Below are 24,176 nucleotides of genomic sequence, written 5' to 3'. Positions count from 1 at the left end.
GACATTTCTGCCACCTCCAAAAAGACCCCACCACTAGGGATATATTTCCCTCCCCACCCCTCTCCGCCTTCCGCAAAGACCGTTCCCTCCGTGACTACCTGGTCAGGTCCACGCCCCCCTACGCCCCACCCTCCCATCCTGGCACTTTCCCCTGCCACCGCAGGAACTGTAAAATCTGTGCCCACACCTCCTCCCTCACCTCTATCCAAGGCCCTAAAGGAGCTTTCCACATCCATCAAAGTTTTACCTGCACATCCACTCATATCATCTATTGTATCCGTTGCTCCCGATGCGGTCTCCTCTACATTGGGGAGACTGGGCGCCTCCTAGCAGAGCGCTTTAGGGAACATCTCCGGGACACCCGCATCAATCAACCAAATCGCCCAGTGGCTCAACATTTCAACTCCCCCTCCCACTCTGCCGAGGATATGGAGGTGCTGGGCCTCCTCCACCGCCGCTCCCTCACCACCAGACGCCTGGAGGAAGAACGCCTCATCTTCCGCCTCGGAACACTTATCCTCTAGCTTATCTCTCCATGCTTCAGGCTCTCTGCCTTTATTCCTGATGAAGGGCTTTTGCCCGAAACGTCGATTTTGCCTGTCCTCGGATGCTGCCTGAATTGCTGTGCTCTTCCAGCACCACTAATCCAGAATCTGTAATCCTCTAGAGCTGAGCAAGACCCTTGCTTCCTCCACATTATGTAAGCTGCCTTCTTTCTTTTGAAGCTCCTCCGCTCTCGTCATCCAAGGTTCCTTTATCTTACCCTTTCTTGCCTGTCTCAGAGGAACACATTTATGCATCATTCACAACAACTGTTCCTTAAACAGTCTCCACATGTCTATAGTGCCCTTTCCATGGAACAATTGCTCCCAGTCCATGCTTCCCAACTCACATCTGATAACATCATAGTTTCCTTTTCACCAATTAAATATCCTCCCATTGTGCCTGCTTCTCTCCTCCATAGCTATGTAGAATGTGAGGCAGTTGTGGTCACTATCACCAAAATGCTCTCCCACTGCAAGATTTGACACCTGCCCCGGCTCATCGCCAAGCACCAAATCCAAAATGGCCTGTCCCCTCGTCGGCCTGTCAACGTACTGAGTTAGGAAACCCTCCTGAACACACCTTACAAAAACAGCTCCTTCCAAACCATCTGCTCAAAGGAGGTTCCAATGAATAATGGGTAAGTTAAAGTCACCCATTACAACAACCTTACTACATGCACACTTTTCCAAAATCTGCCGACCTATGCTTTCTTCAATCTCCCTGCTGCTATTGGGGGGCCTGTAGTAAACCCCTAATGAGGTGACTGCTCCCTTACTGTTCCTAATTTCCACCCATACTGACTCAGTAGGCAGACCCTCCTCGACAATGGTAACTTCTGTAGCGTGATATCCTCTCCTGATTAGCAGTGCTACACCCCCTCCTCTTTTTCCCCCTTCTCTATTCTTTTTAAATGTTCTAAACCCTGGAACATCCAGCAACCATTCCTGCCCCTGAGAAACCCACATCTCTGTTATGGCCACAACATCATAGCACCAGGTACTGATCCATGCTCTAAGCTCATCACCTTTTATTCCTGATACTCCTTGCATTAAAGCAAACACACTTTAACCGATCCCTTGGTTCTTTCCCAGGAAATTCCTTCCCACTGGCTGCGCTACCTCTTGCTATTGCCTAATTTCCATCAACTCACCACTGGTGTATCGCTCAGGTTCCCACCTCCCTGCCATACTAGTTTAAACCCTCCTCATAAGTCACTCAGCTCTGATGACATTCTACTAAATTTCTTCTTTATCCTGTCTGAGATCTTGACATCCTGTCTACATGTGGTGCCCAAAATTATTATTCTGCAGATGAGTCTTAACCAATGCTTTACAAAAGCAACATTGATTTGAACGGGAGTATGTAGGGTGGCACAGTGGCTCAATGGTTAGCACTGCTGCCTCACAGGACTAGGAACCTGGATTCAATTCCAGTCTTGGGCAACTGTCTGTATGAAGTTTGCATGTTCTCCCCATCTTTGCGTGGATTCCCTTTTGGGTACTCATTTCGTCTACAATCCAAAGATGTGCAGGTTATATGGATTCGCTGCGCTAAATTGCCCATAGTGTCCAGGGATGTGCAAGTTGGGTCGATTAGCCTTGGGAAATTCAGGGTTACAGGGATGGGAAGAGTCTGGATGGGATGCTCTGTGGAGGGTTGGTTGGATTCAGTGGGCTGAATTGCCTACTTTCATTCTGTAGGGATCCTATGATTCTATATTTATGATGGTAAATTGTTTTAAAAAAACATTGCACTTGTTGAACATCTTGCAAAATTGAGGTATGTACTCTATAATAGTTGTGAAAGTTTACAGTGAGATTTGTTTTTACCTGTGTTTACTGAGAATGCTTGTCTTAAGCTAAATCATGCAGAATATATGCTGCTTCTAATTGTTTTGTGTATCAAGTCATATTTCTTCCTTTGCCTTCTGAACAGAGTGCTTGATGACACAAGTATTTAACAACACTGGACCAGATAATAATCTAGATGTGGTTATCTCACTGCTTTGCTTTGGACTTTATCCCAATGTCTGCTATCATAAGGAAAAAAGAAAGATCTTAACTACAGAGGGGCGCAATGCACTTATCCATAAGTCTTCGGTCAATTGTCCATTCAGCAACCAAGATACAAAGTATCCATCCCCATTCTTTGTGTTTGGGGAAAAGGTGAGTTATGTACTGCCTCACATTGCTTAGTGTTCAGGGCAACTCAAATAACTAGTCAAAATGTGTGGCACTGAAAAAGCACAGCAGGTCAGGCAGCATCCAAGGAGCAGGAGAATCGATGTTTCAGGCATAAGCTCTTCATCAGTAACTCAAATAACTATCCTACTTCGGATATCTTTACTCGCAGATCATAGATTACCATTTAATGTTTCTGCTACTGTTCTTCTAATTCCTTCTGCAAATTCTTTGAAACCACTCAAATACATAGTAAAATATGTGAACAATTTTTATGGTTATTCTATCCTTTCGCCCCACACTGTATTTTATAGCAAAGAACTGTTATTCAGGAGTATAAATTAATGTGTCTAACCTGAGATTGTGCAGTCTCTGCTTTCAGAATAATTTATTGCCTTTAAGAAGACCAGCACAGTTGTATGGTAAAATTGGTTGTGTCCTTTGATCACAATAGTTGGCTGACTTGCCCTTTCAATTTAATGTGCAAATATTGCGTTGTACAGTTACAGTTGAACTGTCAAGTTTGATGGTTTTCAACTGTGTGAAAGTGAGAACTGCAAATGCTGGAGATTAGAGTAGAGAGTGTAGTGCTGGAAAAACATAGCTCAGGAAGCATCCAAGGAGCAGAAGAATCAACATTTTGGCAAAAGCCTTTCATCAGGAATGAGGCTATGAGTGGAGGGGGTGGGGCTGGTGGTAAGGTAGCTGAGAGTGCAATAGGCAGGTGGAGGTGGGGGTAATGAAATAGGTCAGAGAGGAGGGTGGAGCTGATAGATGGGAAGGAAGATGGACAGGTAGGACACGTCATGGAGGCGGTGCCACGTTGGAAGTTTGGAACTGGGGTAAGGTTAGGGGAGGGGAAATGAGGAAACTGGTGAAATCCACCAGTCAGAGGGTCCCGAAGTGGAAGATGATGCATTCTTTCACCTGGCATTGGGTGGTTAGGGAGTGGTGATGGAGGAGGCCCAGGACCTGCATGTCCTTGGTGGAGTGGGAGGGGGAGTTGAAGTGTTACACCGGCACCATTTTCCACCTTTTCCTCTGCTACATTGATGACTGCATCAGCGCCACCTCGTCTCCCATAAGGAGGTTGTACAGTACATCAACTTCACCAGCTCATTCCACCCTGACCTTAAGTTCACCTGGACGATCTCCAATACCTCCCTCCCCTTCCTGGACCTCTCCAGCTCCATCAATGGTGACTGACTCAACGCTGACATTTTCTACAAACCCACCAACTCCCACAGCTACCTGGACTACATCTCCTCCCAAAAACGCTATCCTTTATTCCCAGTTCTTCTGCCTCCTCTGCATCTGCTCTCAGAAGGACCAGTCCCATCACAGGACAGACCGAAAGGCAGCCTTCTTTAAAGACCACAATTTCCCCTCCCATGTGGTTGATTATGCCCTCCACAGTACATTTCATGCACTTTCTGCACCTCCGCCCTCAAACCGCACCCCTCCAACTGCATCAAGAACAGAACCCCCCTCCCCGGTCCTCACCACCACCCCACCAACCTCCGTATGCATCGCATCATCCTCCACTATTTCTGCTATCGCCCAACTCAGCACCGCCCTCATGATCTGTCCTACCTGTCCATCTTCCTTCTCACCTATCTGCTCCACCCTCCTCTCTGACCTATCACCATTACCCCACCTCCATCCTCCTATCACACTCTCAGCTACCTTACCCCAGCAAGACCTTCCCCCACCCCCTCCTCTCAATTTATCTCACCACCTCCTCTGCTCACAGCCTCATTCCTGATGAAGGGCTTTTGCCCAAAAAGTCAGCTCTCCTGCTCCTTAGATACTGTCTGACTTGCTGTGCTTTTCCAGCACCACACACTCGGCTTTGATGGTTTTCAAATTGATTTAAAATCAGTCATCTATGTTCTTCCGTTTGGGGAATAGAATGCAAGAGATTTGTAACTGAGCCATACATAATAGATGGGTCCCCTGTCTGGAGCACTAACTCAATTGTACCATCCTAACTCTCCACCAAACTGTGATTGCATCAAAGCATGGTGTAAATTTCAGGCTAAATGTTACTGTTTGTCACTAAGGAATGGACTAGGAAGGACCCCTAAGCCACTCTTTAAAGAAAGTTGCCATTTAAAATCTCAGAAGTTTTATAGCAGAGAAGGATGCCATTTGGCCCATCGTGACTACACGAGGCTTTCCAAATGAGCCTCATGACATAATGCCTTTCCCTTATCCCTTTGAGCATTGTGTCTATTTAAATAATCATTAAATCCTCTCTTGTCACAATTGAAACTGCCCCCACCACACTTCAGTCAATACCTGAGTCACCTGTGTGAAAAAGATTTTTTCCCACATCACGTTTACTTATTTTGCATATCACCTTAACTTTGTTTTCTCTCATTCTTGCTCCTTTTCTGAGTAGGAACTGTTTCTCCATATTTGTATATCCTGCTCCCTCATGATTTTGGAAGTTCTCGTCTTAGCCTACTGTCCCATTTTCTCCAATTGGTACTATTAACTGAAGTCTTTCTTCACTAGAGAGACCATTTTTGTTAATCTCTTCTGCAGGTTCTCTAATGCGTTCATATCCTTCCTCTACAGCATGAACTGTATGCAGCTCTTCAACTGACAAATGTTGTATGTGACAGTTCAGTATGACTTCTTGCTCTTGTAAAGCCAGGATACTGTATGGTTTATTAACTGATATCTCCACCTTCAAAGGTGTTCAAGTACACCCTCTTTAGAATTGTAACTATTATTTTGTATTATCTGTTCATGTTCTTTCTACTAAAATGTATCAGCACTCTATTCTGTGTTGATCTTCATCTGCAACCTATCCACTCACTCCGCCAACTTACCTGTCTCCTCGTCACCATTTACAATGCTTCCAAGTTTTGTATCATCAACTTTGCAACCTAATCTTTTCTTAAATTTAGCAGATTTGCTACTGAAATTGTGATTTTGCTTTTGAAGGAAGGATTGCAAAAGATCATCCACTTGACCATTTACTGAAATAGTGTTTCTCCTCAGATACGAACTCGAGCTGTGTCTGCAAAGGCAATGACATTGGTTAGTCCACTCCAATTGCTCTTCTATGGTTCAAAGAAGGTGACTTCAAATGGAGACATTATTCTGATGGATGACTGGTAAGTTTAAAGTTTCAACATCCTTTTACTTAGTTTCTGTTGAATACTGATGTCCAGTTATATTTGATGCTTCAAAGTAATTTTAATCTGTCACTTATACGTGATTGTGATGGACTCAAGTCTGATCATGATGAATAACATTTGTGATAATTCAACAAAATTAAGATATTTGGTTGTGATAAATAATAATGTAGTACTGTACTACATGATCACTGATTTGATTTTAAATCTGTGATAGAGCACATTCAGGGATTTGTGATGAAGCCAGTGTGCTTTTCTCATCCCTTTGGAACATATGTATTCCAGAAAAGTGATATTGAATTTGTTATTTCCGATATTTGTTATTTCCACTGTGTTTGACTTAAAACTACAACTACAGCTGGTAAAGACCATGTAACCTGCTTCCACAACCTTATAATTCAATTCTGTATTCAACTGTATATGCAGAAATGCTGTAAATAATTCAGTTCTTCCTGGAATTTAGTGATGGTAATTTTTACCAAGTATGCAGTAGAGTTTTCACCTTATTGGTGAAACATCTGAAGATGAAATTTTAATTTTGTCAATTATGACCTTGCATAATGTGGCTCATTAATTTTATTCTCACAAAAATGCTCTTTGTAATTTAGCCATCTTAGAAGAAACTATCAAGAATTGATTTTTATTGTGCAGTTTGAAGTGTTCTGTAACCATAATTGTTTTCATTGATCGGAGAAAACATATTTGTTGCTACATAGCTTAGTTCTGATTTGTTCTCAAATAACTTGGCGAGGCAACAAATCGGTTTGAAATTGCTCATGTTGAGCGCTAAATATCATTTATGCATTTTAGGATAAAGTTGAAGATGCCTCACTATACAGCAGCTGCAGTTGTCGCTTTGCGTGCAGGAATGGAGGCACTGGTTGTTGAAGTTGCTAAGGATCCAGAATTCATCCGACAATTGGATCCTACACATGAGCGATTGTTGAAAGTAATCCGGCAGATTTCAAAACCTGGGGCAGCAGGCATTAATCTTATGGCAAATTCAAGGTGAATAGCACTTTTGATTTTATACTATAATGAGGTCAATTCATGTCATAATTTAGCAGCAGAGACTTCACACTGTTATCAGAATGATTCACATGCATCAGCTATCATACCTTGTGTGAGGCTTTGGCAAATTTTGCAAGCATCCTTATTTATTCATTACATTATATTTTCAGCTGAGTCACCAAACTTGTGCTTTTGAGAAAGATGAGTATCAGAGGCAAATGTTATACACTCCCCACATGAAAACAACACTTAAGGTGATACAGTTATTGAAAAGCGTCTTTCACAGGCTGTAAATGGAAGTAGCTGAGCCATTGGCAGTACTTGCTGTCTAAAACTTCAGTGAGAGCCGTAGTTTTTCAGTGTGAAGGTTTTGAAATTATTGAGCGTGGAAAGTAGTCAAGCAGCTAATGTATATATTGAGGGAAATAAGTTAGAGTGAATAAGAAGAATAGGTAAATTTTGAGATTTCTCATGTCTGGCAATTGCCAGTGAAAAGGTTGAGAAGTAAATGGGTGAAGTACGATTTCTGAAGAGTGGAGGAAGGGACAGCTGTACAGGAAAGACTCCTTCCATAGCAAAGGGATGACTGCATTGGAGAAAGAAACTATTAACAGTTAAACTGAAGGTACTGATGCCGCAGGTCAAAATGTCTTGGAAATAGTGATGGAGTATAAATAGGCACTATGGGTAAGAGTCTGCCTCAGCTGTGAAGGTAACTGATAACTTCAAACTGAATTTGAAGATCACCTGTTATTTGTTACACTTTCTATGTCTGACAAACAGTATGATCTTCCCTTGTTTATGAGGAACCACAGTAACTGATAGTTCAAATAATAAAAACAAAATATTGTCAATGTTGGAAATTAAAATAACAACAAAACATGCTAGAAAAGTTCAGCAATCCTGGCAGCATCAGTGGAGACAGTCAGAATCATAGAGATGTACAGCATAGGAAAACGCCGTTAAACCCATTGAGTCTGCTCTGGGCAAAACCAATACCTAATTATTCTGTTCAGTATTCTGCTCTGTTCTGTGTTCTGTTCCCAGTTCTCGGTTTGGTTCTTTGTTCTAATTGTTTTAATAGTTCTAATCCCAGAGAAACAGTTAATTGTTTGACTCCGTTAGTACTGTTCTTCAGAACTGAAAGGAGCTAGAAAATAAGTGTTTTTATGCTGTTGACAGAGGGAAAGGAAGAGCAAGTGGAATAAGTTAAGATGTTCAGAGCAAAAGAGGTCATACTCTGAAGTTGAGGACCTCTGGTGTATGACCTCTGACCTCCATTTTCCATCTTCCCACACCACCACCACAACTGTCCCCTGTCTGTACCTGTTTCTGTCTTGTTAACTTTGCTTTTAGCAGAGCAGAATCATTTTTCATGAGTACTTTAAGCACACTTTTGTTTTGCTTGCTAATAATTCATATTTATTAGAGGAAGTCACAATCAATGTGTTCATTTTGTTTATTTGGTGAAAATTAATTTGTGGAAAACTTACTTTGAAAACGAGGAAATAAGAGCTAACCTCTTATTCTGTATTTTGTATTCTGACTTTGACTTTAATGAAGACATTGTAATTTCAATTTACTCTTGTCAGCCTCATGATATGCATTTAAGGCTGTGTTTTTACACTAACCGTTGGATTGAATCTTCACGTTTTTTAGACTAGAAAATAATTTAAGTCCATAGGATGAATTACTAGTAGATCAGTTCATTTTCAATACAAGCTATATTTTATAAGGTTACTTTTTAACATGTTAAATACATAACATTTATTAATCTTGATTTTTTTTTACAGATTTGGTGATGGTCCTCGTCCTCCAAAAATGGCACGTTATGACAACCAAGGTTTTGGTGGAAGAGGGAGTGGTCGTGGATCTAGTTACAGGGGAGGAGGTGGTTACGGAAGAGGCAATGGCTATGGGGGCTCACGTGGTAGCTTCAATTCCAGATACTATGATGGGGGAAGAGGTGGTAGTGGAGGAAGCTACCAAGGTGGTGGATATCGCAACTACCAAAGTGGAGGTCGTGGTGGTGGAGGTTATGGGGGTTACCAAAGTGGTGGTGGTGGGTATGGGGGCTATCAAAGTGGTGGAGGAAATGGAGGATACAGTGGCTACCAGAGTGGCAGTGGTGGTGGAGGATATGGAGGAGGATATGGTGATCGTAGAGGTGGCTACTAGAGAGGTGCAGAACATCAAATGTTGCATTTGTGCACTGTTTATATGTATTGATAATAGTTTTGTATTTAATTATTTTCAGAATAGAAACAGTGCATGCGCATTGCAAATGTTGTAATCAATTTGTCAGTTCTTTTTATGCAAATATTTTCTTTACTTGGTGTATACTTAAGTGTAAATTTAGAATAAGGAAATGTACTTGTGACACATTTTAAATGGCAGTTTAGAATCCCCAGGAATATTAAAGTTTACTTAACAAATTAGTAGTTTTGAATGGCCATATGATTTTCATTTTATTTGAGACAAGGAATAAAAGGGCTGTTGGTAAATGAAAACATTTTGTATTTGCTTTTTATTGCAATTTTAAATATAGACTGAAATGGGGTAGCCTCAAGTAAAAAAAAAAATTGTTCTGACTTGAACTGATATATTCAGGACTAAGACAGACAAAATTGAATGGACAACTTTGAAAGCAAACCCCTTCCGTGTCAGTCTGCTTGAGATCTGTTTGAAGAAGCCATCTTAATTTTTTTTAGTACATTGCTACAAAGGGAATGGTAGTTGAAATTTTCCTTAGTACTACTAAGGTTAATGACTTCACTTATGAAGAATCCTCCACAAATAGTTTAGAGGGAATGTTACTTACCTTCATTTCAACCAAAATCTTATCACAATGCACCTTGACTATTCCTCCGCAACCGTTGAAGCAGTTTATTCATTCATATTGTTACGACACTGGGTAATCCCCTCTGTTAATTTAAACCTGACCGGCAGAGAAGCTCCTCTTGCACTGTAATGTTAAATTTTGAGAGGGAAAGAACTGTCCCAGAGGTCACTCTTTCAAGTAAAAAATAACAATTTTATTACTTTAAGTCCAAAAGCGAACATTAAACAACTATTTACAACTCCTTTCTCTTAAACCTATCTTTTACCTCCCACTCTACAATACTGGTCCAATTTTTTTAAAAACCCCGATTAAGATTTACAAAACAAAAATCACGTTTCAAAACCAGTCAGCTTTGTCGATTCTCCTTTGTAGATTTTCCTCTGTACATTTTTGTCTGGGTCAGCTTCAGTGTTCTGCACAAATTTGTTATGGACAGGTACCTTTCCGAGAGCTCTTTGGCGAGCAGTCTATACTTGTTCGTGTTCTTGGCAGTTCTTCCCCTAACTGTTCAAAATGTCCGGTTTTATACCCCAAAGCATCGGATCATTTCATTGGTTTGATGTCATCGAACATTAAATTCAAATTCAGTTGGATTTTAGTATCTGGGGCATACTTTAAACTGGCCGAATTTGAATGCCTGTTCCATGGCTATACAACTCCAGCTATTTGTTTCAATCTTGTGTTACATTTTTACCTTTTTCAGCACTCTGTACTTTTGGTCAGTCCTTGTTAGCTTTCTCTCTCTCAAAGGTACAGTACGCACCTACACCTTCACAACAATATATGTCATTGCACTTTTTGGGACCATATTGTGCATGTATTTGCTGATGTATGTCTTTACATCAATGATTATAGTTCAAAAATAGTTTGTTAGCTTGAAACATTTTGGGATATCCACAGATATGAAAGACTTTCTAACATGAAGCAATTTGCTGAAGCTGTAAATTATAAAGATTTATGGATTATGGACAAATATGACATGAATTAAGCAGTAGTTTATATTGTAGATTATTCCAGTATTTAGATATATCAGGGCACTTCCTGCATCTACATCCAACCAACTGGCCAAGAGCAAAATATCTCTGGACTTTCCAGTCCAACCTATGATGACTAATTAGTGCTGAAATGCTAATGGTTAATATGCAAGTCACAACAGCTACAGACTTATTTGATACTTCCAATCCGACAAACCTAATTATTCATAAGTGATCTGCCTGAGACTAGGACAGTACCTTTAACCACTGTATTATCCTCTAATTATACATTCTATATGGCTCGCCTCTAGCAATTTTGCCCTGCTTACTTGTGACCTTTCATTGCAGTGAAGTTTCATGGACATCTGATGCCTTTCAGGTATTTAAGTTGTGATCATGTGAAAATATGGCATTTCTGTAGAACTTAATATCCTATCCCAGTATTATGATTCTGGCTGACGATAATACTAGGCAAGGTAGATCTCAGCTCAATAGACCCATTATCTCTTATTGTTTGCCTTGGAGATTAGTTACTATGCAAGAGTAAAGTCACCATAGTCCTAGAGGACCATTCTATCATTGGAAACGACTGGTAGTGAGTTTAGCTGAGTGGACAAAAACTTAACAAATGGAATATAATGTGGAAAAGTGTGATGTTATGTACTTTGGCAGGAGGAATAAAAGAGCTAAATATTTAAATGTAGAGTAAATGTAAATGCAGAAAGCAGGAGAAGTGGGGCTTTTGGGAATCCTTGTGCATGTCATAAAAAAACTAGCATAAAGTTCAGCAGCTAAAGGGAAGGGAGACAAAGGAAGCAGTGGTTTGTATTGTAGGCCACTGTATGATTATAGCCATATCAGGGCATTTTTTCTTTTAAATGATTCCAAACTTTACTGCAAGAATTCTAAAGACATTTTGGAGCAATTGAATTTGAGCAGATTTAAAATAAAAGGGGATGTTGTAAAATGGCCTTATAGTGAATAGAAAGCCTTTTTTTTTCAGGACACTCAATCTTGTGTCCGGTGAAATTGTTAGAATAATAATTCAAATTATTTTTGGAGACTTGTTTCTTAGCCTCACTAAGTTAGTTCATTTGAAATGTGAAGTCTTCCCAAAAGTTTCCAAGTCAATGGAAAATACTGCCATGTGAAAAATTACAAAATAGAGCACTTGAACTCGAGGATATTGAATATTCTATCACAATAATTGTCATACATTCTTACAAAATTAAGACAAAGTATTTTTTATGAACTAATTATTTTATTTACATGAGATAAATGAACAAACTATAGGCAATATAGTGCAGTATAGCACAGTATTGGCTCTTGGTCAAAGAAGTATTAAAAATACAACTCACTTTTGTTCTAACGATTAGTCATAAAATTGCTTGGACTATAATTCCAGTACTTAAGGTAGCATCAAATTAACACTGCTTTCCAGCTTTTTCCCTGCTTTTCTATTACATAACATGTGGATTGTATTGTTTCTGTCTTTGTTTAGACACACACTAATCTCAAAAGTGTGGTACAGAATGAATAACTATAATGATTTCTCCTTGACTATGCTGGCTTTTCCAGACACAGCATTATGGATATGATACAGGAGGCACTTTGGATTTAAATAATTTCATCAAGGCAACTGAGATAAACCTACAATTGGAAATTATTCTTTACTATGAAGAGAAATACTTTAATAAAATTGGAGACCGAAGCATTTAAGACTCTTAAAATGCCATTAGCTGCTGCACTGTCTGACCTATTTGCATTGTATGTGGAACTGGAATAATGCAATTAGGTATTGCATGATTTGCATTATTCTTATGGCTATTTAATGCCTTAAGTGGATATGTCTTCCAAGTTGTGAAAATAACATGTACAGTAAATCTTCACTAAGAATACAGATCTTAAGGGTCGCAGATAAAAATAAAAAGTTTTCTATTTAAGTCAACAAGCCCCCTGAGTAATGTTCTCCCAGAATCAGAATATGAACATACCTTTGCAGTGAAACAAAGGAAGATTTCCTAAGGTATGAGAAGCGCAACTTTATAAAACACTATCATCAGATAATTTTCTTTGTAGGATGATGCCAACATTGTTTCTGAATATGGAGGCTTGGTTTAACATTGTCAAAAAATAGATTTTTTTTACAGTAAACAACATGCAATACCTGCAGTTCCTTTAATGTAAAGAAAGACTCAAAATGCTTCAAATGTATTCAAAGAAAATGACTACTAAAGCAGGAAGTTGAAAGTTAGGGTGGTAGCCAAAGACTAAAGAAGCAGTGAGGTTAAGGGAGGGAATTCCCTTACAGAATAAAACCCAAGCCTCTGATAGAATGAAGTTGCCAATGAAGGGGTGACATGTTAGTGTGGAGGTGGTGGTTATAAAAGGCAAGAGTTAGAATAAAACTATTCTCTGGGAAGACTGGCAGAAAAGGGATGCAATGGACTAGAACTTCAAAATTACTGCAATGGGGGACCACAAGTCAATGTGGATCTGAAAGGAATGGGATAAGAAATGTGTGAAATTAAACGTGGAACAGGATGAACACAGTTTTGCATAATTTGAGTAGAGAATGGAGACCACCAAGAACATGGAGCCATCAGGAGTGGCAGTAGTGAAGCTCTGTAGCAAGCATTTTTTTGTGCAATATGACATTGGAGGTAGCCATGACTTCTGAAACTGAGACCTTATTGGAGGGAAAATGTTTTATTGATACCTCTTCTTGATTATCTAACTTGACCTAAGCTAAGTGGATGCAGTTTTTATTATACAATTTAGGTTACATCAAGCTTCTTACCTTGTTTTTGCTTTGGGCAAGTGGATGATGAAAGACCTCTCGAGACTGCATCATTTTCCAAAACTGGCATTTTTAAGAATATAGTATGTGTGTCATTGTAATAATAGCTCCTCGTTTGATGGGTATTGGGTGTATCTGTGTTTGCACTACTTGGCCAATTTGGTGGAAACCACAAGCCTGTCTTTACCAGAAAGAAGGAGAATGAGAGAAATTGTGGCCAATAAATTGGTTGAGACTATAGAAGTGCTATGACAAATATGACACTTTCTTTAATTTAGTATCCATTTTCTTGTAGTTCAACTCAGTTTTACTTGGTGTATCAGTAATGATGGAACATAAATGATATTCTGTAGATCCAAGGGTCATTTTGCTAGTGGTCAATGTGTTCTTGGTTCGTACTTTTACATCTGAAAACAGATGTAATTCGATTTGAAATCAGTAAATCTGATCCTCCTTTCTTTTATTTCAAAGTTGAAGGCTTATAGAATTTAAGTCAATCTGCACAAACTTTGCAATTCTGCACAGGAGTTTACACCCACATACTTGTACTGACTGCTCATAATGTAGTATCTGCAGACATGCATCTGATTGTGAAATTGTACATCATTTACTTAAGCATATACTGTATTGCACTTTTAAATACATAGCTGTATATTGAAGTGAAAATATATTATTTCATATGTATGAGTATACTCAGATGTTAGACTTCAAAAAATTTTATTGTATGTTTCAGGGACTCATTTATAATGTCAGTTTTATGTTCAGAATTTAGTTTGCGTTCTTAGGATAAATTTCCTCATGGCACTTTACGATTGCTTTTCTTCAAATCAGTTGCAATCCATAATACTGAGAATTTTGAATATTCTATGTCATTTAGTTTGTCAAAAACTTACAAAATGCTTAGATTTTCTGTAGTTTTGTTAAATACAGAAAATTCAACAAGGTTGTGGAAAATTTATGATCTTGAAACGTTCCAATTTTTTAATCATTGTTTAAATGTAGATTCCTATCGGTGCTGGTAGCAAATTTCTGTATTTTCATGTAAGTTTGAAGCCCAGCTATAATGCACATTAATGAAGACCACCATTATTACCCAACAAATTGACAGAAGGTAGTTTAAATAGTGTACTATACAGGTAACTTTGCTCTTTTTGATTTATTGTCTGTATTTCCATCTCACTGTATTATCTTAAACATCAGTATTTTTATTAAAATTAAAAAATTCAAACAAACATTTCTAAACAGATAATTATATACCTGTTTTTGATTGAACACAAATGTTAAACAGAGTTTCTAACTCTGCAATGTTTTTCCACATCAGAGTAATTAACAAACAATGACGCCAATTTCTCCCATTGAATTGTTTTCGAACTTGTTGTTGTTCATTTCAAGGCTCATGTTCTGCATTGCCTTGACAAGATCATCTCTCTTGTCACCTCCTGCAGCACATTCCAGCACCTCCTCATCTACTTCATGGCAATGTCTGTCATCAGGCTGGATTATGGTAACACCGTAGCCATTATTGGAATGAACATAATTGTTATGAAGTTTCAGTTTTGGTGGTGGAAGAACCTAAAAAAAGGTGGTATTCATATAATGAATTATTAGCCATAAGTCAACATTCCCTTCAGTTACAATCTTGTTTTGATCTAAGAATTTAAATAGGAATACATTATACAGGCGGTGTTCTAATCTGAACCTTACCTGCTAAGAACACACCTCAAAAACAGTTTTCATTTATATAGCCACCATGTTACCTAAGGAGGTATTAGGACGGATGATAGAACATAGAACAGTACAGCACAGAACAGGCACTTCAGCCCACGATATTGTGCCGACCACTGATCCTCATGTACGCACCCTCAAATTTCTGTGACCATATGCATGTCCAGGAGTCTCTCAAATGTCCTCAATGACCCTGCCTCCACAACTGCGGCTGGCAATGCATTCCATGCTTTCAACTCTGTGTAAAGAACCCGCCTCTGACATCCCCTCTATACTTTCCTCCAACCAGCTTAAAACTATGACCCCTCGTGTTAGTCATTTCTGCCCTGGGAAATAGTCTCTGGCTATCGACTCTATCTATGCCTCTCATTATCTTGTCTGCCTCAATTAGGTCCCCTCTTCTCCTTTTCTCCAATGAAAAAAGTCCGAGCTCATTCAACCTCTCCTCTTAAGATAAGCTCTCCAGTCCAGGCAGCATCCTGGTAATGTTTTAGGAATTTTAAATCTTAGGATTTGCCACTACAGGGATAGCCTTCAATGTTTCAGTGATTAAAATTGGAGCTATACAAGAAGAATTTCAGAGACGGGAGGATGTAACAGTGATAGAAAAGCCATGAGATAGTGAAAACAGGAAGAGAATTTTTAAAATACAGGTACTGCCAAAAAAGGAGCCATTTGTCACTGGGGACTTGGAGTGTTAAAGGACCTTAGTGCAAGTTAATACATTAGGATTTTGGGTGAGCTTGAGTTTATGTAAATAGAACAAGAAATTTAAAAAAAACATCAATAGGCTATTGGTCCCCTGGAGCTAATTCCACCCTTTGATAACAGCATGGTTGATCTTCTATCTTCTTCATATCTTTCTCCTCTATTCCCAAATCCCTGGCTTGCATACACACAGAATTTGAGAATCCATTGAGACTTATAAACACCCTCACTCATGGAGCAAAGACATTTCTACTCAACTTAGTCCCAGAATAAGGGTGCTAGTCATTTATAAGACTATGATGCATAGTTCTTGATTCCACTGCAAAGGGAAACATTCTGTCAGTGCCTACTCTCTTGAACCCCTTAGGAATTTTACACATTTCACTCATCTCTTTTTTATATTAAGATAAAAAATGGAAGAGCACTGAAATAATACCAAGAGGTAATAAGGATAATAAATTCGGTAAGGCAATGCAACAAGTTTTTACTCATTCAAGGGGCTGATAAAGTCACTTTCAAAAAAGAATGAAGTTCGCATATTTAATATAAATTCCAAATCAAATGTTCCAGTATGAAGGAAACAATGTACTGAGCAAAAATCAAAACAATAAATGTTCATTTTTCAAAATAGTGAGGGATTAATAAGGATGAACATAAAACCTATCAACAAGAGCCAAGTGATTAAACTTTTATTGCCACTTTTTTCAGAAGTGACGCGAGACAGACAAGTACTGGTCACTGGGAAAGGCCTAGATTAACAAATGGGTTTAATTAACACCTGAAACAAAAACAGCATTGGAGAGATGTAGTATGTCTGGCAGCATCTGTTGAAACAAAAGCAAAGTTAATGTTTCAAGGATAGTGACTCTTTAACTGAACCTGTGTTCACCTCTGCAACACATACCAAGTTGGCCTTGGCAGAATTCCTGCAAGAGTGGGAGTAAGAAGCATACTTACTTTCAACCTAAGCTTTCCTCATCTAGTCCGGTGTGCGGACCAGTTTTTGGGGAGGAAGGAAGGATGTCTGTCTAGTTCACTTGCAGTCTCTCTCCCTCATGTAAACTTCCCTTGTTTCTCATGGAACTCTCTCTCTCTCTCTCTCTCACTTCCTCCCTTACTCTGTTTCTCTTCTTCACACACCTCTGTCCTGCTCTCTCTTTGCCATTCCCTCTCTCTTTCTCAGATACATTCTGTTTCACTCATTCAGTGACACTTGGCCTGTAATCAAAATGATTCACCACTTTGATTACAGTTCTTTAGACGGGTGGTACCTGTGTGAGAAGGTACCTTGACCTTTCCTCTGGAAACATGGATGCTGACTGTTTCCACACCATGAAACATGGAGTGGTTCCTATCCTGCACAGATTGATTGTTTATTTTGTCTCTGGATTTTAAGCCTGAGGGTGAAGAAGCTACTCCCCTTTGCACAGTTTCCTGCTCCTCCAAGCACAGAATAGTGCTAATAGGCACACCAACTGCAGGAGGGAATCAACCTATCATTTGAGGAGCAGCTCCTCACAGATCATCATTTGCTCTTATTTAAATTTCTATTGTAAAACTGGGTAGAGTCATGTGGCAGGCTAGATTCTGTTCCCTGTGCCACATGTTGGACAAGCCAGCACTAGAATGTAGAATGAGGAGTAGCTGAGGCAAACCTCAGAGATGAGTTCATGAGTTTGCAAAAAAAAACAAGGTTAAGGAAGTTAGATAAAGAGGGAAGGAAAGGGGCTTACAAAGATCATAGTTACCAGCATAGATCAGATTGCATGTATGACTTTTCTCTCTGATTTACATTAAATGCAGTTAATTCATGGGAATGAAGAACTACAGGTTTTGGTGAAAGTTAAGTTGGAAATTAGAGTGCGAAATTCACAATGTTCCTTCAAAATATGCAGCAAAATTTATATGTTCTAGTGGGAAGTTCAAGTTAGAGAATGAATATTTTACATGCAAGTTACAGATCCACTGATGACCAAGTCACTAAACTATCTGTAACTTAAAGTCCCAGGTTTGATTCAGTTTATGTTGAATTAGTTAATTTTAGTCAGGACAATAATTAGCACATGATGCTTGACCTCACTGCCTATGAACTAGGGAGGAAACAAAAATCAAGCAGGTCTCCAACTCTTGATTACTACCTTATGACCAATAGTAGAATACTTTGAGAATGTATCAGCTAAGAACAGATTTGAGCATGACAAGGCTGCCCTCCAATGGCCACTGGTGACTGTAGAAAGACCAATCAACATTATTTGGAGGTGCCTGTGTTGGACTGGGGTGTACAAAGTTAAAAATCACACAACACCAGGTTATAGTCCAACAGGTTTAATTAGAAGCACACTAGCTTTTGGAGCGACACTCCTTCATCAGGTGATAGTGAAGGACGCAATTCTAAGGCACAGAATTAATAGCAAAAATTTACAGTGTAATGTAACTGAAATTATACATTGAAAAATACCTTGATTGCCTGTTGAGTCTTTCATCTGTTCGGATACCATGATAGTTTCACTTCTTTCATGTGTAAATCACAAAACCTTTTTTTAAAAGTTGCATGCTCAGGTTAGCTGTAACAATGGGTGATAGCTAGACAATATGTTGAAGGTGTTAACCCCCTGTGTTCTCTGTCTATGCCATGATATTTAGATTGATTCTAATCTAAAAAGTAAGATAACAGAGTTTTACATAAATTCATGCAGTTTTTGAGCAAGGTACAATGTAACTCTGCAAGTACAAAATCACCCCACAAAATATGTGTGTGTCTGCCTGGGTTGGGGGTTGTGAATGTGAGAGAGAGAGTGTGTGTGTAGTGAGTGTAGAGTGTCTTAAGTCTGTGAGGAGGTGCATATGTGAGTGTGGGAGTGTGTGTGCGTGTCTGGGGTGGGGGGTTGTGAGTGTCTGTGAGAGAGTGTATATGTGTGTGCATAAGTGTAGAGTGGTCTAAGTCTCTGAGAGGATGCCTGTGGGAGTGTGGGTGTCTGTGTATTTGTGTGTATAGGAGTGCCTGTCTGTGAGAGTGTCTGTGTGTAGGAGTGTCTGTGCGTGTATAGTACAATGGTGGTCACCTGTAATGTGACATGAACCCAAGGTCCCGGTTGAGGCCCTCCCTATGGGTACGGAACTTAGCTATCAGCCTCTGCTCGGCCTCTTTTCGCTGCTCCCTGTCCCGAAGTCCGCCTTGGAGGATTGTCACCCGAAAGTCCAAGATCGAATGTCCTGGACCACTGAAGTGTTCCCCAACTAGGAGGGAACACTCCTGTCTGTTGATTGTTATGCGGTGCCCATTCATCCGTTGTTGTAGCCATTGCTTGGTTTCCCCAATGTACCATGCCTCAGGGCATACTTGCCTGCAACATATAAGATAGACAACATTGGCTGAGTCGCCTGAGTACCTGCATGTACAAGGTGGGAGGTGCCTCCACGTGTAATGGTGGTATCTATGTCCACACTCTGACACATCTTGCAGCGCCTACCATGACAGGGTTGTATGGAATTGTCCTGAGAGCCGGGCAGCTTGCTACGAACAATGATTTGCTTGAGGTTTGGCGTTTGTTTAAAGGCAAGTAGTGGAGGTGTGGGGAAAGTCTTGACGAGGTGCTCATCCTCATTGATATTGTGTTGCAGGTCACGAAGAACATGGCAAAGTTTTTTAGCTCCTGGGAAATACTGAACAATAATGGGCACCCTGTCGGTTGCAGCACGTGTCTGTCTCCTGAGGAGGTCATTACAGTTCCTTGCTGTCACACATCAGAACTGGCTGTCGATGAGTTGGGCATCGTACCCTGGCTCTCAGGACAACTCTATACAACCCTGTCACGGTAGGCGCTGCAAAACGTGTCAGAGTGTGGACATAGACACCACCACTACACGTGGGGACACCTCCCACCTTGTACATGGCAGGTACTCATGTGATTCAGCCAATGTTGTCTGTCTTAAACATTGCAGGCAAGGATGCCCTGAGGCATGGTACATTGGGGAAACCGAGCAAAGGTTATGACAACGGATGAATGGGCACCGCACAACAATCAACAGACAGGAGTGTTCCCTCCCAGTTGGGGAACACTTCAGTGGTCCAGGACATTCGACCTCGGACCTTTGCGTGACCATCCCCCAAGGCGGACTTTGGGACATGCAGCAGCGAAAAGTGGCCGAGCAGAGGCTGATAACTAAGTTTGGTATCCAACAGAGAGGAGAAAGTGAGGTCTGCAGATGCTGGAGATACCTTGGGTTCATGTCACATTGCAGGTGACGACCATTGCACTATACACACACAAACACTCCTACACGCACACACACACTCAGACACTCCTATACACACCGACACACACATACACAGACACACACAGGCACTCACACACGCATCCTCTCAGAGACTTAGACCACTCTACACTCATGCACACACATATACACTCTCTCACACAGACACTCACAACCCCCCACCCCAGACATGCGCGCACACACTCCTACATTCACACATGCACCCCCTCACAGACTTAAGACACTCTACACTCACTAAACACACACACATACACTCACAACCCCCAACCCAGACAGACACACAAGACAGACAGACAAAGACCCACATGCACACATATATTTTGTGGGGTGATTTTGCAGAGTTACATTGTACTTTGCCCAAAAACTGCATGAATTCATGTAAAACTCTGTTATCTCACTTTTTAGATTAGAATCAACCTAGACATCATGTCATAGACAGAGAACACAGGGGGCTAACACCTTCAACATATTGTCTAGCTATCACCCATTGTTACAGCTAACCTGAGAATGCAACTTTAAAAAAAAAGATTTTGTGATTTACACATGAAAGAAGTGAAACTATCATGGTATTCGGACAGATGAAAAATGTAACAGACGATCAAGGTATTTTTCAATGTATAATTTCAGTTACATCACACTGTAAGTTTTTGCTATATATTCTGTGCCTTAGAATTGTGTCCTCCACTATCACCTGATGAAGGAGCGGTGTTCCGAAAGCTAGTGTGCTTCCAATTAAACCTGTTGGACTATAACCTGGTGTTGTGTGATTTTTAAGAATCAACATTAGCGAGCATCTGCAGGAGAAGAATGCAGATAAGAGGAGTATATTTGGGATGAAAAATCGATAACTGCATCATGTTTATGTATCAACCAAGTAAATTCTACAATCAATTTAAACTATATTATATTCAAAACCACATGTTTATATAGGTCATCATTTAGTGAACTATTTAATAGAAAGAACAGCCTTTCTCCACCTGCAGTTATCTCAATTTACAGGATTTTTACGATAACTGGTAAAAGTAATAGCTTTAAAATACCTTTCTCAAGCTCATTTGAATGCATTACACAGAAAACACTTCAAAGTTTCCATTACTAAACAGCTTACAAGATCACAGAGATTTACAACACTGCAAAAGGCCCTTTGTCCCATTAAATCTATGCTGTTGAAAAAAACAAGCACCTAACTATTCTAACCCCATTTTCCAGCATTTGGCCCAAAGGCTTGTATGTTTTGGTATCACAAATGCACATCTAAATACTACAGTCATAGAGATGTACAGCGTGGAAACAGACCCTTCGGTCCAACCCGTCCATGCCGACTAGATATCCCAACCCAAACTAGTCCCACCTGCCAGCACCTGGCCTGTATCCCTCCAAACCCTTCCTATTCATATACCCATTCAAATGTCTCTTAAATGTTGCAATTGTACCGGCCTCCACCATTTCCTCTGGCCGCTCATTCAATACATGAATTCAAACAGCAAAGGCAGTAACGGTGCAGGTTTTCTCTCTCTCCTGCAACAACCTCACCATGTGCTTCTACTTGAAAGTTATTAGGGTTTTTGTCTCTACCACTCTTTCAAGCAGTTAGTTTCAGATTCCCACTAGTCTCTGGGTAAAAATGCTTTTTAATACATCCCATATGAGACTCGCGCACCTCACTTTAAATCTATACCCTTAGTTCATTGATCCCTACAAAAATGTTATATGGTCCTTTCTGTCCTCCTCATCTGTGTCTGTCATAATTTTATGCATTTCAATCATGTGCCCAAAAACACCTGAGACCTATGGGGCAACTTTTTCACACAGAGGGTGGTACGTGTATGAAATGAGCTGCCAGAGGATGTGGTGGAGGCTGGTACAATTGCAACATTTAAAAGGCATTTGGATGGGTATATGAATAGGAAAGGTTTAGAGGGAAATGGGCTGGGTGCTGGCAGGTGGACTAGATTGGGCTGGGATATCTGGTCAGCATGGATGGGTTGGACCGAAGGGTCTGTTTCCGTGCTGTACATCTCTATGACTATGACTCTATGTGCCCCTCAGTCCCCACTGGTTGAAGGGAAACAACCCGAGTTGATCCAACCTCTCTTCATAAGTGTATCTCCAGCTAGGCAACATTGTAGTAAATCTCCTCTGTATCCTGTCCAGTGCAATCACATTCCTCTTATAACGTAAATTCCAGAACGGCACACACTATATCTCAGCTCACAAAGGCAAATATCCCATAAGCTTTCCTTTCTTTTCCAACTTAATCAGCTCTCAAATTTCTCTTAAAATATTTTCATGCAAGTGAATTGATCAATACTTTACACTTACCTTCAGTTTGATACCTCCCAACATACTCTTGAGGACATCAGAACTTTTAATATTGCTGCATTTGTGAATATCATTTCCTTCCAAACAAGCAACACTTCCTGGGTATAGCTCAACTCCTGGTCCCTGTTAAAATTGAGACTCCAAGTTTGACCGTGTAACATTATATGAAATTATAGTGCAGCATATCTTTGATTAAATTACCATCTCAGGTGAAATCTCATTAGGTTAACTTGTTATTGCAACCAAGTTTCAACCATTATTGTGCAGCATGGAAGTATTAAATGAAAAGTGGTGACTTACAATAAAGTGAACTAACATAAGGAGGTTAGAATGCTACCTAGGATTAACAACTGCATTACTGGGTAGACTTTGCATTCACTTTTTAGTTTAAAGTTACCTTGATGTATCAGGAGGCTGAATAATAAACTCTCCTACTTGAAACACTATTTTCATAACCCAGTTAGGAATACAAAAATCTACCTCATCATTTATAATCTTTAAATGTGGAAAATGGTGAAAAAGTCAAATTCCATTAAAATGCTAGGATTGACAGGCAGAAAACTGAAAACTAGCTTCGTGAAGTTATGCACTGGCTGTTCAACACTTAGGATGCAGTCCCCTTGTCATATTTCTAGTTAATTCAAATTAAGTTAATATACAAAAATCATAACATCAATTTAGCTGTGCAGTTTACCTTTTAATAATTCAATTGTTTTGAATAAACAAAATTAATATTGGGCTGTACTGCTTTCACCTTTGGTCACCATGACTAAAGAACATGGGCATTCAATGCAGAAAAAGAAAGGAAAACTGTTCAAGGGTTTCTTTATTTTATATAGAAGGTTAATCTCCTTTTGTTCTGTAAAATAAAGCCTATCCCTTTATAGGAGAAAGTGAGGTCTGCAGATGCTGGAGATCAAAGTTGAAATTTTATTGCTGGAACAGCACAGCAGGTCAGGCAGCATCCAGGGAACAGGAGATTCGACGTTTCGGGCACAGGCCCTTCTTCAGGAATGAGCAGAGAGTGTTCAGCAGGAGAAGATAAAAGGTAGGGAGGAGGGACTTGGAGGAGGGGCGTTGGAAATGTGATAGGTGGAAAGAGGTCAAGGTGAGGGTGATAGGTCGGAGTAGGATGGAGGCGGAGAGGTCAAGAAGAAGACTGCAGGTAACGAGTCTGCTTCAGAATGTGGCTGAAGAGCTTCTGTGCAGAGGAGATGACCTGGGGTGTGCAGTGAGAGAGGGACTCACTGAAATCTTTGTAGAGAGAGGCAGAGAGCTTCTTCAAGGAAGGCATCCTTGTAAGAGGATTCGCAGTAGGTTGAAATCTTCGAGGAGAAAGTGAGGTCTGCAGATGCTGGAGATCAAAGTTCTGCAAAAGAGCCTGACCTCCAATTAGGTAGTTGAGCTTAAAGCTACTAAGCATTTCTTGTAGTCTAGTCCAACGTTGAACTGATAAGATTCATTACGGTACATCCACAAATATTCTGGGAAAAATTTGTTTCTCTGGGAATGATGTCTCTAAAAGGATTGGCTGTTGATCCCAGCATTTAGTGTTTTGATTCACTTGGTTCTCAAAGTAATTGATGAACAACAATAACATTACTCTCATAAGGTTAATATGTCAGGAATAATTGTGGAAATATC

At 40.0% G+C, this 24,176-nt stretch overlaps 2 protein-coding genes across 3 annotated transcripts in view; one reads left to right on the top strand and one right to left on the bottom strand.

Annotated features, from left to right (window-relative positions):
• Window positions 1-9,396, top strand: part of dhx9 (DEAH (Asp-Glu-Ala-His) box helicase 9) — a 73,565-nt gene extending 64,169 nt beyond the window's left edge. For both annotated transcript variants that reach the window (XM_043699530.1, XM_043699531.1), the window contains 4 exons: window positions 2,482-2,711; window positions 5,739-5,854; window positions 6,686-6,883; window positions 8,680-9,396. In XM_043699530.1, coding sequence (XP_043555465.1) covers window positions 2,482-2,711; window positions 5,739-5,854; window positions 6,686-6,883; window positions 8,680-9,064 — 929 coding nt within the window. In that variant the 3' untranslated portion in view covers window positions 9,065-9,396. The remainder of the gene's footprint in view (window positions 1-2,481; window positions 2,712-5,738; window positions 5,855-6,685; window positions 6,884-8,679) is intronic.
• A 5,432-nt stretch (window positions 9,397-14,828) lies between these two features.
• The window catches only part of LOC122554733 (testicular spindle-associated protein SHCBP1L-like), a 74,895-nt gene continuing 65,547 nt past the window's right edge, over window positions 14,829-24,176 (bottom strand). Inside the window, exons 9-10 of the mRNA XM_043700111.1 lie at window positions 22,533-22,655; window positions 14,829-15,074 (exon numbers count right to left, since the gene is read on the bottom strand). Coding sequence (XP_043556046.1) covers window positions 14,829-15,074; window positions 22,533-22,655 — 369 coding nt within the window. The remainder of the gene's footprint in view (window positions 15,075-22,532; window positions 22,656-24,176) is intronic.

Source organism: Chiloscyllium plagiosum, chromosome 11 (genome assembly GCF_004010195.1).
Source record: "Chiloscyllium plagiosum isolate BGI_BamShark_2017 chromosome 11, ASM401019v2, whole genome shotgun sequence".
In the NCBI taxonomy this organism is placed as follows: Eukaryota; Metazoa; Chordata; class Chondrichthyes; order Orectolobiformes; family Hemiscylliidae; genus Chiloscyllium; species Chiloscyllium plagiosum.
This window is presented reverse-complemented; position numbering and strand designations above follow the sequence as displayed.